The 14,287-nt window shown below is 47.1% G+C and overlaps 1 protein-coding gene across 8 annotated transcripts in view; it reads right to left on the bottom strand.

Moving 5' to 3' along the window:
- Positions 1 to 331: 331 nt before the first annotated feature.
- Positions 332 to 14,287, bottom strand: part of ARSL (arylsulfatase L) — a 34,088-nt gene continuing 20,132 nt past the window's right edge. For 4 of the 8 annotated variants that reach the window (XM_071089334.1, XM_071089336.1, XM_071089338.1 and 1 more), the window contains 5 exons: positions 12,109 to 12,245; positions 9,155 to 9,289; positions 6,102 to 6,264; positions 4,761 to 4,882; positions 353 to 2,880 (listed from right to left, as the gene is read on the bottom strand). In XM_071089334.1, the coding sequence (XP_070945435.1) occupies positions 2,522 to 2,880; positions 4,761 to 4,882; positions 6,102 to 6,264; positions 9,155 to 9,289; positions 12,109 to 12,245 (916 nt within the window). In that variant the 3' untranslated portion in view covers positions 353 to 2,521. Of the gene's footprint in view, positions 2,881 to 4,760; positions 4,883 to 6,101; positions 6,265 to 9,154; positions 9,290 to 12,108; positions 12,246 to 14,287 lie in introns of all 8 variants that reach the window. The other 4 variants (XM_071089340.1, XM_071089335.1, XM_071089339.1 and 1 more) reach the window with 4 other exon arrangements.

The following is a 14,287-nucleotide window of genomic DNA, read 5'->3' as shown; positions in this document are numbered from 1 at the left end:
CGAAGTACTGGGTCTTGTTCCAATAGCCATGGCTATGGGAAACCAATAGGGGTTAACTGGTTCTCCCTGCCACCCCTTCCTCCCTTTCTTCCTTTTTCTTTTTGCTTCTTTCCTTTCCTTCCTTCCTTTCTTTTTAGAGATGAGGTCTCACCCTGTCGCCCAGGCTAGAGTGTAGTGGCACGATCATAGCTCAGTGTAGTCTTGAACACTTTGGGAGGCCAAAGGCTCAAGTGATCCTCCCACCTCAGCCTCCCAAGTAGGTGGGACTACAGGCACGTGTCACCACACCTAATTATTTAAATTTTATGTGGAGGCAGGGTCTCGCTATGTTGTCCCAGCTGGTCTGAAACTCCTGGCCTCAAGCCATCTTAAGTGCTGGGACTACAGATGTGAGCCATCACACCTGGCCTACTATTTCTTTCTTGACTCAAGAGAATTGGCTGGAGATGGATTTGACTTTTTTGGTCTCTATGCACAGTCTGAATTCTTGGAGGCTGATATGGATTGGATAAATTGAGGACACGTTCTTGAGGTGGTGACAAGGTGGGGCATTGCTCATCACATACCTAGACTTGGAAGAGTGGGAGGAGCGACCTGTTGCTTGAACCTGGAGACAGAAAGAACTACTGGAAAGACCTCCTTACTCCCAGGAGAGAATGTGCTGGGGACTGAATTGTGTTGCCCTCAAATTCACAGGAATAAGGTTTTTATTCATCCTTTAAAATGAGGTCACAAGAGGGGGCCCTATTCCAATAGGAGTGGGGTCCTTATAAGAAGAGATTAGGGCCGGGCGCAGTGGCTCAGCCTGTCATCCCAGCACTTTGGAAAGCCAAGGCGGGTGGATCACTTGAGGTCGGGAGTTCCAGACCAGCCTGGGCAACATGGCGAAAACCTGCCTCTACTAAATAATACAAAAATTAGCTGGGCGTGGTGGTACATGCCTGTAGTCCCACCTACGAGGGAGGCTGAGACAGGAGAATCGCTTGAACATGAGGCAGAGGTTGCAGTGAGCCGAGATCACACCATTGCACGCCAGCCTGGGCAACGCAACAAGACTCCATCTCAAAAAAAACCCCCAAAAAACAAGAATCAGAGGTAGGACACAGACAGGCACAGAGGGATGACTGTGTAAAGACATGGGAAGAAGGCGGCAGCTGTGAACTGAGAAACAGGCTCTCCCCAGACACAGATTCTGTCATGCCATGGTCTTGAACATCCAGCCTCTAGAACTGCAAGAAATATTCTTGATGATACCCAGTTTGTGGTATTTTCATTCTAGCAGCCCGGACAATTAAGGCACAGCCTGATTATGCAATGACCTCGCAGCTCAGAGCTGGGGCGGACCCTGCCTGTACAGTGCGGCTTCCATAGCCTGAGTTTGCCCACATCACCTGGGGCATTGGGGACAAAGGAAAACCACTTGAAAACAGTTCCAACGGGAAGCACAGTTCATCCTTGTGGTTTTAAACAATAAACAAACACTATAAATGGGCACCACAGACAAAGCCACATCAGTGTCCGTTTTTATCTTTGGGGCCTATCTCCTGTTCATGTGCAAATCTGTAAGTCACACAGACGCCTTTGCGGGAACTTGGGCTGTTTGGGGCTACAGGGCAGCCTCTCCCAGACCGAGCTGGGGTCCATTGACAGAATCCTCCCCGACTCCAGGAGATACTTTGCCTCTCCAGTTTGGGTGTCTGAGTGATCATTCAATGATTTATTATTAATGTTTGTTTGTTTGTTTATTTTTGATGAGACAGTCTTGCTGTATCACCCAGGCTGGGGTGCAGTGGTATGATCTCAGCTCACTGCAACCTCCGCCTCCCGGCTTCAAGCAATTCTTCTGCCTCAGCCTCCTGAGTAGCTGGGATTACAGGCGTACGTCACCACGCCTGGCTTCTTTTTGTTTTGTTTTGTTTTGATAGAGACAGGGTTTCACCATGTTGGTCAGGCTGGTCTCGACCTCCTGACATCAAGTGATCTGCCCGCCTCTGCCTCCCAAAGTGCTGGGATTACAGGCGTGAGCCACTGCACCTGGCCAATGTTTATTGTTCATTTCTACTTTTTCTTGCCTTTTTCTTTGTTTTCTTCACAGGGAGAAACTATTCATCCTTATGCAAATAGATATCTTAACATGACGCTGAAGTTTGTTTCATTTTTTTGTTTTCTTTCTTTTTTGAGACAGGGTCTTGCTCTGTTGCCCAGGCTGGGGTGCAGTGGTGCGATCATAGCTCAGTGCAGCCTCCAACTCCTGTGCTCAAATGATCCTCCTGCCTTAGCCTCCTGAGTAGCTAGGACTACAGGCGTGTGCCACCATGCAGGCTAATTTTTTTTATTTTTGTTTTTGTAGAGCTAGAATTTCATCATGTTGCCCAGGTTGGTTTTGAACTCCTGGCCTCAAGTGATCCTCCCGTGGTGGCCTTCTAAAGTGCTGGGATGACAGCCACCACGGTCAGCTGGTTTGTTTCACTTTGAGTGACAAAATTTAGGAATCGGGGTTCCAGCTTTTCATTGCAGACATTTATTGTGGGCCGTCTTCCCTAAGGCACCAGCAGAGGGGGAATGGGCCACAGCAGGGCTGCAGCCATGGTCTCCAGATGTTGCCCAGCCTGTCCAGCTGCAGAGGAACCGGGCTGAGTGTCCGCTGGTGTTCCCGCACAGCCCGCTGGACTCGTTCCATCACCTGATAGAACACAGGCTCTGAGGCTGATGTGAGGACGTGGGTCTCAGAAGGGTCTCTTGAGAGGTCAAAGAGCAAAGGTGGATCGTGGTGGAGTACTTTTTCCCCAAAGCATGGGCAGACTTTTCTTCCATAGCAGGCACCGGCTCCCTCTGGCTGGAACACCGGGGTCACAAAGTGGACTTTCCACGTGGTTCCTTCTGGTGGAAAGACAATAATTACCGAGTTGGTATAGAGAGATAGGGCGCAGTGCTGGAGAATGGCATCTTCATAAGGGCTAAAGGGTAGGAATAACCCAAGCGTCCATTGGATGCATTGGATGGACAGATAAACAAAACATCGTACATCTTACATGGAGTACTGTGTAGCTATGGAAAGCAATGACACACTGACACCGGCTGCAACATCAATGAACCCTGAAAATACTATGCTCAGAGAAAGAAGTTACAAAAGAGCACACATTGCATGATTCCATTCATATTGAATGTCAAGGATAGGGAAACACATAAAGACAGGAAGTAGAGTAGTGGTTTCCAGGGCCTGTAGGGTGTGGAATGGGGAGTGACTGCTGATAGGCAGTGTCTGCTTTTGGGGTGATGAAAATGTTCTGGAGCTACACAGACGTGGAGGTTGCGCAACACTGTGAAAGCACGAAGTGCCTGTGAATTGCACTTGGTCAGTTTTTTTTTTTTCTTTTCTTTTTTTTGAGACAGAGTCTTGCTCTGTCGCCCAGGCTAGAGTGCAGTGGTGCAACCTCCGCCTCCTGGGTTCAAGCGATTCTCCTGTCTCAGCCTCACAAGTAGCTGGGATTACAGGAATGCGCCTGTAATTGTTCACAAAGAAGATGAAATCATTTTAAGGTCAGGTGATTAAAACATTTGGAAGCACATCTAGATGCATAAAATAGACTACAAAAGGCTGGACATGGTGGCTCACACCTGTAATTTCAGCATTTTTGGAGGCCAAGATGGGTGGATTACTTGAACCCAGGAGTTGCCTGGGCAACATACTGAGACCTTGTTTCAATTTAATAAATAAAGAAAAATTGGAGGCCAGGCATGGTGGCTCACACCTGTCATCCCGGCACTTTGGGAGGCCGAGGAGGGTGGATCACTTGAGGCCAGGAGTTCGAGACCAGCCTGCCTAACATGGTGAAACCCCAACTCTACTAAAAATACAATGAATTAGCCAGGTGTAGTGGTGGGCACCTGTAATCCCAGCTACTCAGGAGGCTAAGGCAGGAGAATCACTTGAACCCGGGAGACTGTGGTTGCAGTGAGCCGAGATCGCACCACTGCACTCCAGCCTGAGCGACAAAGAAAGACTAGTCTCAAAAAAAAATTACAAAAAAATAAGAAAAAAAGGAGACTAGAAAAGTCTTGAACACATGTGTGTGCAAGTATGTGTGTGTGCATGTGTGTATGCATGCACATACGTGTGTGTGATGATGACAAAAGTTGCACTTCATATAGCACAGGGAAGAAAGAATGAAATACAGCCCATACATGGTGTTTAAACTATGGGTAACAATTCTCCATCGTTTGAAGACGATTGACAGGTGATCTCAGAAGGCATGTCGCTGGAATGAGAGGGACACATACTGACAAAAACCAAATTTAAAAAGCTCGTGGAGAGGCTGGGCACGGTGGCTTACGCTTGTAATCCCAGCACTTTGGGAGGCCAAGGCGGGCGGATCATCTGAGGTCAGGAGTTCGAGACCAGCCTGACCAACGTGGTGAAACCCCGTCTCTACTAAAAATACAAAAATTAGCTCGGCGCGGTGGTGGGCGCCTGTAATCCCAGTTACCCGGGAGACTGAGACAGGAGACTCGCTTGAACCCGGGAGGCGGAGGTTGCAGTGAGCCGGGTTCGCGCCACTGCACTCCAGACTGGGGACCGATCGAGACTCCACCTCAAAAAAAAAAAAAAAAAAAAAGCTCGTGGAGAAAAACGGAAGCGCGGAGACGTGGAGATGGACTCTGGAATGCAGCTCCACCCCCAGCCTGTTCTAGGGCACGGTGCTTTCCTCCACAGAGGGACTCTTTCCCGAAGGCTGTTAGGAAGGGGCTCCCCTACTCACTGTCCCGTTGATGCCACCTGGCTGCATGCAGGAACCCCTCACAATAATGCATCAGGAACTCATGGTCTGAGTGCTGGGCTGTTCCCAGGAGCAAGGGCAGAAGGTCTTGGCCGTCAATCACTCTGCAGGAAGGAACATGGCATGGCTCAGGGTTGGAACAGGGACTTTGGACATTTGTCCCTCCAACATCCACCAGTCCCAACCCCAGGTGCTGCACTCTATGTTGTATCAGTGGAGGGAAAGTCCGGGTGTGAGCGCAGATGGATGGAAGGCGTGTGTGTGCATTAGCACGCTTAGAAGAAGAATGCAGCAGCGGCCCACGTTAGTCACCACCAAACGTCACCTTTGGCTAAAAAGTAATTAATTGGCCGGGCACGGTGGCTCACATCTGTAATCCCAGCACTTTGGGAGGTCAAGGCAGGTGGATCACCTGAGGTCAGGAATTCGAGACCAGCCTGGTCAACATGGTGAAACCCCGTCCCAGCTAAAAACACAAAAATTAGCCGGGCATGCTGGTGCGTGCCTGTAATCCCAGCTACTCGGGAGGCTGAGGCAGGAGAATCATTTGAACCCAGGAGGTGGAGGTTTCAGTGAGCCGAGATTGCACCACTGCACTCCAGCCTGGGCGACAGAGTGAGACTCAGTCTCAAAAAAAAAAAAAAAAAAGCTGAAAGAGCCAGCGCTCAAAGACTGGAAGGTAACAAAAGCCCACCAAAAGTTCTGCCCAGGCCTTTCCTAGGCCTTGAAGCATGACAAAATAATGAAGGATTCCTAACAGGACCCGTTTAGGATTAAACACGTTTTATTGGGGGTCTGAAGAAACTCCCCAGACCTTCACAATGAAGTTTTATTGAGAGTCTAAAGGAACTCCCCAAACCTCCATGATTTAGCGGGAGACAAGATAAGGGTAATCACCCCAGCACCTGGAACCATTTAGATTAAGTCAATTTACTGAGGCTCCAGAGGAAGGTCCTCAGGACTCACACCTTAATTATAGATTAAAGGAAGTGGAATCACTTATGTCTTTAGATGAGTACACACTTACATGTGGACATACAGCTTAGAAGATATAGCAGCTCTGGAAAACTTTGTAATTTGGAGTCGGTCTAGTGATAATTTCCAGCCCTTCTCCCCATACCTGGTTACAGAAATAAAACTCCTTTCTTTCCTAGTTCATTTGCATCACGTTATTGGGCCATGAGAATAAGTAGCCCGACCCTCGGATTGGTCTGGGAACAATGTCATGGACGCCTTACTGCAATGCCAGAGTGACATTTTCATTTGTCATAAGTGTTGCTGTGTCTGTGCAAAGCTGAATTGTTTCTTTGGGTTGTTCTGTACCTGTCCTGGGGCACCTCACCGCCTGCCAGCTGGACCACGGTGGGGAACACGTCCATCAGACTTGTGGGCTCGCCAATCACTTGGCCGGCCGGAAGCACCCCGGGCCAGCGGAAGATCCCAGGCACGCGGATCCCACCTTCCCATCCTCCCATGCCCTTCCCACCTGTGTTTGAACACAGACAAAAGAAAGTGGTTAAAAAACAGAAATAGATGCTCAGCCTGGCTGCTTTAACTTTTCTGCATGTTTCACTTGTTTTAAGTTTCTCTCTCCCTGAGTCTCTCAGTTTCTCCCTCTTTGTTTTAGTGACATTAAAACATTCAATCTCATGTAGTTCCCCTGTAGAGGTTTGATTTTATATTTTTTATTAACCTTGTTATTGGTTAGTGTGCATTGGATTAAGTTAGGTCCTTCACTGCAAATGACTGTTGTCCTTATAAGAGGAGACACAGACGCAGAGCAGAAGGCCACGCGGAGACGGAGGCAGACTGGAGTGGTGTGTCCACAAGCCCAGGGACACCCGGGGCCCCCAGGCGTTGGCAGAGGCAGAAAGGAGCCTCCCCTAGGGCTTCTGGAGGGCACATTTCCCTGAGACACCTTGATCTCAAACTCCTGGTCTCCAGGGCCAGGACAGGATAAATTCCTGTGGTTTAAACTGCCCCAGTTTATAATACTGACGTTCTTCATGGCACAGAGAACCAGACTGGGTAGAGGATACATTAACATCAATGGCAATGAGATAAAGGTTTCTGAGGAGTCAGGCCTTCAATGTGAAGTTGTTTCGGGAAGGCATTAGTGGATGTAGCTGGCATTTATATATCCCGTTTTACATGTGTACTAGACTGATGGATCCATCTACTTCAAAGCAAATATACATCATAGGTATATTTGCCAACATCAGCCTACAAAGGTTCTTTCAAGGACTGAAAAATAAAGCTCTGTAAGCAGGGAGATGACAAAATGTGTAAGCACAACAGTGTGAAGTCATGTACACAGGGCAGCACATTTTAGAATCTTTGTGGGACATGAAATAATGGTGTGCTTGGAAACAATGGAATCCAGGTTTGAATATAATGTGGCCAGCTAGGTGTCTACCCTTCTTCCTTTTTTTTTTTTTGAGACAGAGTCCTACTCTGTCACCCAGGCGAGAGTGCAGTGGCACAATCTCAGCTCACTACAACCTTCACCTCCCAGGTTCAAGCAATTCTCCTGCCTCAGCCTCCTCGGCTGGGATTACAGGCGTGTGCCACCACGCCTGGCTAATTTTTGTATTTTTAGTAAAGATGAGGTTTCACCATGTTGGCCAGGCTGGTCTCAAACTCCTGACCTCAAGTGATCTGCCTGCCTCGGTCTCCCAAAGTGCTGGGATTACAGGTGAGAGCCACTGCGCCTGGCCTTATCCTTCTTGGATGCATTGTCTGAAGGTAAAATTCAAACCTGAGTCCATACAATAGAATATATTCAGCCATGGAAAGGAATGAAACATTTCCACAACACAGATGAACCTCAGAAACATCACGCTAAGTAAAAGAAACCATTCACAAGAAAACCCACATATTGTATGATTTCATTTACATAAATGTCTAGAGTAGGAAAATACACAATGATACAAAATAATGTTGTGGCCAGGCATGGTGGCTTACGCCTGGAATCCCAGCACTTTGGGAGGCCCAGCTGGGAGGGCTGCTTGAGTTCAGGAGTTTCAGACTAGCCTGGGCAACATAACAAGACCCTATCTTTACAAAAAATAATTTAAAAAATTAAATAGTAAACAAACCAAAAACAAGTTTTTGGGTGATGGATGTTAGCACGGGGGACAGGGAGTGACTGCTATGAGTACAGGATTTTTTTGTGAGGTGGTGAAATGTTCTGAAAATAAACAGTGGTGGGCCACATGATGATGGTTACACAACTTGATAATCTAAAAACTCCTTAATTATGCACAAAAACGTGTCAGGCCAGGTCTCACTAACGCAGGCCTCCGTAACAACTGTTTCAGCACTGCCCGAGTGGTGAAGTTACATCTTAAAAGCTGAAACCACTAGTGCCCTTATGCAAAGGCTGAGATGTAACAAAAGCCCCCCAAGAGTTTTGCCCAGGCCTCTCCTGGGCCTTGAAGCGTGACAAGATAACAAAGGAATTCTTAGCAGGATCCGTTTAGGATTAAACAAGTTTTATTGGAGGTCTGAAAAAACTCCCCAGACCTCCGTGATTTAGCAGGAGACAAGGTAAGGATAATCAGCTCTGGCACCTGGACCTATTCATTTATTTATTTATTTTATTATTTTTGTTGTTGTTGAGATGGTGACTTCCTCTATTGCTTAGGCTGGAGTGCAGTGGCACGATCTCAGCTCACCGCAACCTCCACCTCCCAGGTTCAAGCGATTCTCCTGCCTCAGCCTCCCGAGTAGCTGGGACTACAGGCGTGTGCCACCATACCCAGCTAATTTTTGTATTTTTAGTAGAGACGAGGTTTCACCATGTTAGCCAGGTTGGTCTCAAATTCCTGACTTCAGGTGATCTGCCCGCCTCGGCTTCCCAAAGTGCTGGGATGACAGGCGTGAACCACCATGCCCGGCCACCTGGACCCATCTAGATTAAGTCAATTTACTGGGGCTCCAGAGGAAGGTCTTCAGGACTCAGACCTTAGTTATAGATGAGAAGTTAATCGCTAATGTCTTTAGATGAATGCACACTTACACGTAGACATACAGCTTAGAAGGTATAGAAGCTCTGGAGAACTTTGTAATTGTGAGTTGGTCAGGCAATAACATCCAGGCCTCCTCCCTGTAACCGGTCACAGAAATAAACTCCCTCCTCTCCCAGGTCATCTGCATCTCAGTTTTGAACCACCAGAATAAGCAGCCTGACCCTCAGTTTGGTCCAGGAACAAAAATTCAAACTGAGTATGTCAAATTATCACTTTTGCCCTGGAGAGGAAAAATCACTGTCCTTGAGCAATAATATTGACCCTCCTGGAAGAGACTGCCCTGTTGGGAATTGCGGGGAAGAGATAAACTTGCAAGATGAGGATCTGGGAGCATCTTAGCCTCACCTTTATAAATTCCATTCCAGCCACCGTACTGGGTGCGTCCAAGTTGATTCTCTAGGGAACCCCCATGATCTGATGTAAAATAAATGAGGGTGCTGTTGGTCAAACCTTCCATATCCAGAGTGTCAAGGATCTGTCCTGCAAAGAACAGATGTTTTTGAGGCCGTCGAAATAGAAAAATATCAGAAATGAAGCCCGAAGTGTATGCTTTAGTATTTGGAGGCTATCCACAAGAATGAATCCTTAGTTTTAACGCATAATGGAAGTCAGTTGTTTAATTTTGATATCATTTGTTGGAGATTGATGTCTGACTTTATGTGCACCCCATCCTTTGCTCAGAATTTTAGGCAACCTACAAGGACAAAATATCAAAAACTTAAAAGTGTGGCATGTAGGCTGGGCGCAGTGGCTCACACCTGTAATCCCAGCACTTTAGAAGGTCAAGGCAGGAGGATCATTTGGGGTCAGGAGTTGGAGACCAGCCTGGCCAAGATGGTGAAACTACATCTCTACTAAAAATACAAAAATTACCCGGGCGTGGTAGCACATGCCTGTAGTACCAGCTACTTGGGAGGCTGAGGCAGGAGAATAGCTTGAACCCGGGAAGTGGAGATTGCCATAAGCCGAGATCACACCACTGCACTCCAGCCTGGGTGACAGAGTGAGACTTGGTCTCAAAAAAAAAAAAGAAAAAAAAAAGTGAGGCATGTGAACATTCCAGAGAAGGAAGCATAGGCTGAAAATGCAGACCAGTCCTCAACAGTGATGCTGAGCTTCTTGCAGTCACACACGAGGGCACTCGTGTCATTAATGCCACTCACAGTTGGCCGGGCACAGTGCCTCATGCCCGAAATCTCAGCAATTTGGGAGGCTGAGGCAGGAGGCTCATTGAGCCTATGAGTTTAAGACTAGCCTGAACAACATAGCAAAAACTCGTCTCTACAAATAATAAAAAAATTAGCCGGGTGTGGTAGCGCACACCTGTGGTCCCAGGTACTGGGGAGGCTAAGGTGGGAGGATTGCTTGAGCCTGGGAAACTAGGGTGCAGTGAACCGTGGTTGCACCACTACACTCCGGCCTGGGTAAGAATGAGACCCTGTCGACCAGGCGCAGTGGCTCACGCCTGTAATCCCAGCACTTTGGGAGGCCGAGGCGGGCAGATCATGAGGTCAGCAGTTCGAGACCAGCCTGGCCAACATAGTGAAACCCCATCTCTACTAAAAATACAAAAATTAGCGAGGCATGGTGGCAGGTGCCTGTAATCCCAGCTACTCTGGAGGCTGAGGCAGGAGAATCGCTTGAACCTGGGAGGCAGAGGTTGCAGTGAGCCGAGACCGTGCCATTGCACTCCAGCCTGGGCAACAGAGTGAGACACCATCTCAAAAAAAAAAAAAAAAAAAAAAATGAGACCCTGTCACACACACACACAATTAACTTTTTCTCCTTCCTTGCCTAGCTTGTTAAGGAAACAAAATGTTTTAAAAACACATCTTTCACCCAGATCTCTGACGGCAATTATTCTGAGGATCCTGGGATTCTCAAGCCCACCACCACCTAAACCCTGGGATTCCTAAGTTCTTTTTTGGGAGGCAGGGATGTGCTGTGCCCATATACAGGTACTCACCCAGCCCTGACTCACTCAAGCGATATTCCCCTTCCATCCTGTTCTAAACCCAGGAAATATGATGAGTGAATGAGGCAAAACAATCCAGACCCACAGGAGTTTACATTCTCCTGGGGGAACATGGAAAATCGACCCACCTAACACATGGTCATGAAGAGAAACAATGGTGGTGCTGTGTTAGGAAAAAAAGAAGAAAGAAGACAGAAAGAAGAAAGAAGAAGAAGAGGAAGAAGTGGAAGAGGAAGAAGAAGAAGGAGGAGGAGAAGGAGAAGAAGGAGGATGAGGAGGAGAAGGAGGAGAAATATGAAGAAGAAGAAGAACAAGAAGAAGAGGGGGAGGAGGAGAAAGGAGGGGGAGGAGGAGAAAGGAGGAAGAGGAGGAGGAAAACAAAGGCAAAACAAAAAAGGACCACAGGAGAATGGGGGAGAAGATGATTGGGGAGGAGCTACGTTAGGGGTGAGTCAGGGCAGGCTCTGAAGAGGAGCCAGCGAAGCCTGAGGAAGCGTTCCAGGAGGGAACAGCAGGTGTGGAAGCCCTGACAGGGGACAAATGTGAAAGATACTGTGTGGTGTCCACGTGGCCAGAATGCAGCAGGTGGGGAGGACAAAGGGGTTGGGTGGAGATCAGACTAGGATCTGGGCAGCAGCAGGTCATGGGGCTTTTGTAGGCGAGAGGAGGAAATGTAGTCCTATTTTCAGTGCAGGGGAGCCACTAGCCACTCTACAGCAGAGAGGAATTTTCTCTGCTCTTTCTTTCATTTGTCTACCACACGACGATAGGATGTAGACATCTTTGGGGCCAAAATTCTGTATGCCACTTGGGAATTAAGACATGGAAATCTCTGAGGTCATTATTGTATCTAACACATGGGGATTAATACGTGGACATCTTTGGAGTCATTATTCTGTCTTCCACATGGGAATTAGGATGTGGACATCTTTGGGGTCATTATTCTGTCTCCCACATGGGGATTAGAAAGTGGCTACCTTTGGCCATTTTTCTGTCTACCATATCAAGATTAGGACGTGGACGTCTTTGCAGCCATTATTCTGTCTAGGGAGTGGACAGCTTTGGGGCTATCATTCTTTCTGCACATGGGATTAAGACGTGGACATCTTTGGTCGAATAGCAATGCCTTCCATGCACGTGTTATGGAATTCACTCTCTGCTAATGGAGTGAAGATCTGTCCTATAATATTTTGGACTCTTAAAATCCAGTCGCACTGCAATCGCTATTCTGCCTCTTCTGTCTTTAACCTTCTCGTTCTTTGTTTCCTTTCCTGCTTCTGTTGCTGGAGGGGAAGCAGCCCGTTTTCCCTGGAAGGGCACTTACCTACCATCCAGTCCATCTCCTCTACGTTGTCCCCATACAGCCCGTGGAGACTCTTCCCGAGGAAGTTCTCCATAGTGATAAGAGGGATGTGGACATGCAAAAAGGAAACAAAGAGGAGGAAAGGCCCATGCTTATTCCTAAAAATAAATACAAAGCAATTAAGGTTACTTTTTTGGTAAAACAGAGATTGAAGTCCTGTAGATACTAAATATGGATCTCACTTGTCACAACCTTACTCAAATGTCTTCTCAACTCTGCTCACCAAAAAGAAACACTCAAAACTCTTCTTCAACAGAAAAATAATTCTTATGTTTAACAATCTTCCTTTTTTTGTTGTTATTTTAAAGACAGGGCCTTGCTCTGTTACCCAGGCTGGAGTGCAGTGACATGATCTCAGCTCACTGCAGCCTCAATCTCCCAGGCTCAAGTGATCCTCCCACCTCAGCCTCCCAAGTATCTGGGGCCACAGGCATGTGCTGACAGGCCCAGCTAATTTTTTTTTTTTTTTTTTTTGGTAGAGACAGGGTCTCACTATGTTTACTAGGGTGGTCTTGAACTCCTCGGCTCACATGACCTGCTCCTGCCCATCTCGGCCTTCCAAAGTGCTGGATTACAGGCGTGAGCCACCATGCCTTTCTGGTCTGTTACCTCTCTCTCTCTCTTTTTCTTTTTTTTTTTGAGATGGATCCTGGCTCTGTCGCCTAGGCTGGGGTGCAGTGGCATGATCTCAGCTCACTGCAACCTCTGCCTCCTGGGTTCAAGCAATTCTCCTGCCTCAGCCTCCCAAGTAGCTGGGATCACAGGCATGCGCCACAACGCCCATCCTGTTTAAGACTCATTAACATCATGAATTTTCCCTTCCCTTCTGAAATCTATTTAAAAATCCACACTGGGCCAGGCGTGGTGGCTCACACCTGCAATCCCAGCATGTGGGGAGGCTGAGGCAGGAGCATTGCTTCAGCCTAGGAGTTCAAGACCAGCATGGGAAACAGCAAGACCCCATCTCTATTAAAAATACAAAAATTAGCGGGGCGTGGTGACATACACCTGTACTCCCGACTGCTCAGGAGGGTGGGGCGGGGGGATTGCTTGACCCTGGGAGGAGGAGGTTGCAGTGAGCTGAGATTTCACCACTGCACTTCAGCCTGGACAACCGGAGTGAAATCCTGTCTCAAAATAAATAAATAAATAAATAAAAAACCATACTGATTTAGTGCATCTTTTTTCCCCTGAATATTATTATGTTCTAACTCTACATACTTAATGCAAAGTTAAAAGAACTGCAGGTGACTGTCTGACATGACTTTTATTTTGTTCAGTTATTTCAATATATATTTTTGACCTCAAGCCTTAACTTATAGAATAGGTGGTGTTACACATTCAATTTTCTTATAATTGCTATCACGTAGTGAGGATTAGGACATAAAATAGTTATAAAAAGCACACTTTAAAAATGAGGCATATTGGGTTATTAATATTATTTTCATTGTCCTCCTTGAAAGTAGTGCTTTAGCTTCTCCCTCCCTTCACCTAGCCTTCATGGTCTAATCTAGAACCTTAAAGCATAAGAGCAATGGTGAAGGTGTTAGCCTTAATTAGAACACATCAGGCTGGGCATGGTGTCTCATGCCTGTAATCTCAGCACTTTGGGAGGCTGAGGCAGGAGGATAGGCTGAGCCCAGGAGTTCAAGACCAGCCTGGGCAACATAGCCAGATCCTGTCACATTAAAAATCAAAAAGAATGCAACAGTCTTACCTGCTTTAATTTGCAAGCTAATTGTCAATGTCCTTTCTGTCATACATTAGGTATTGCCAGGATGACCTCTCTAAGAGGCTGGGTGCGGTGGCTCATGCCTGTAATCCCAGCACTTTGGGAAGCTGAGGTGGGTGGATCACTTGCGGTCAGGAGTTCAAGACCAGCCTGGCCAACATGGCAAAACCCATCTCTACTAAAAATATGAAAGTTATCTGGGCATGGTGGTGCATGCCTGTAATCCCAGTTACTTGGAAGGCTGAGGGATGGGAATCACTTGAACTCAGGAGCAGAGGTTGCAGTGAGCCAAGATTGCACCACTGCACTTCAGACTGGGCCACAGCTTGAGACTCTGTCTCAAAAAAAAAAAAAAAAAAAAATACATATATATATATATGAATGTTGTAGGAGATGATGACAACCTCA

This window comes from Macaca nemestrina, chromosome X (genome assembly GCF_043159975.1).
Source record: "Macaca nemestrina isolate mMacNem1 chromosome X, mMacNem.hap1, whole genome shotgun sequence".
NCBI classification, from domain to species: Eukaryota; Metazoa; Chordata; class Mammalia; order Primates; family Cercopithecidae; genus Macaca; species Macaca nemestrina.
This window is presented reverse-complemented; position numbering and strand designations above follow the sequence as displayed.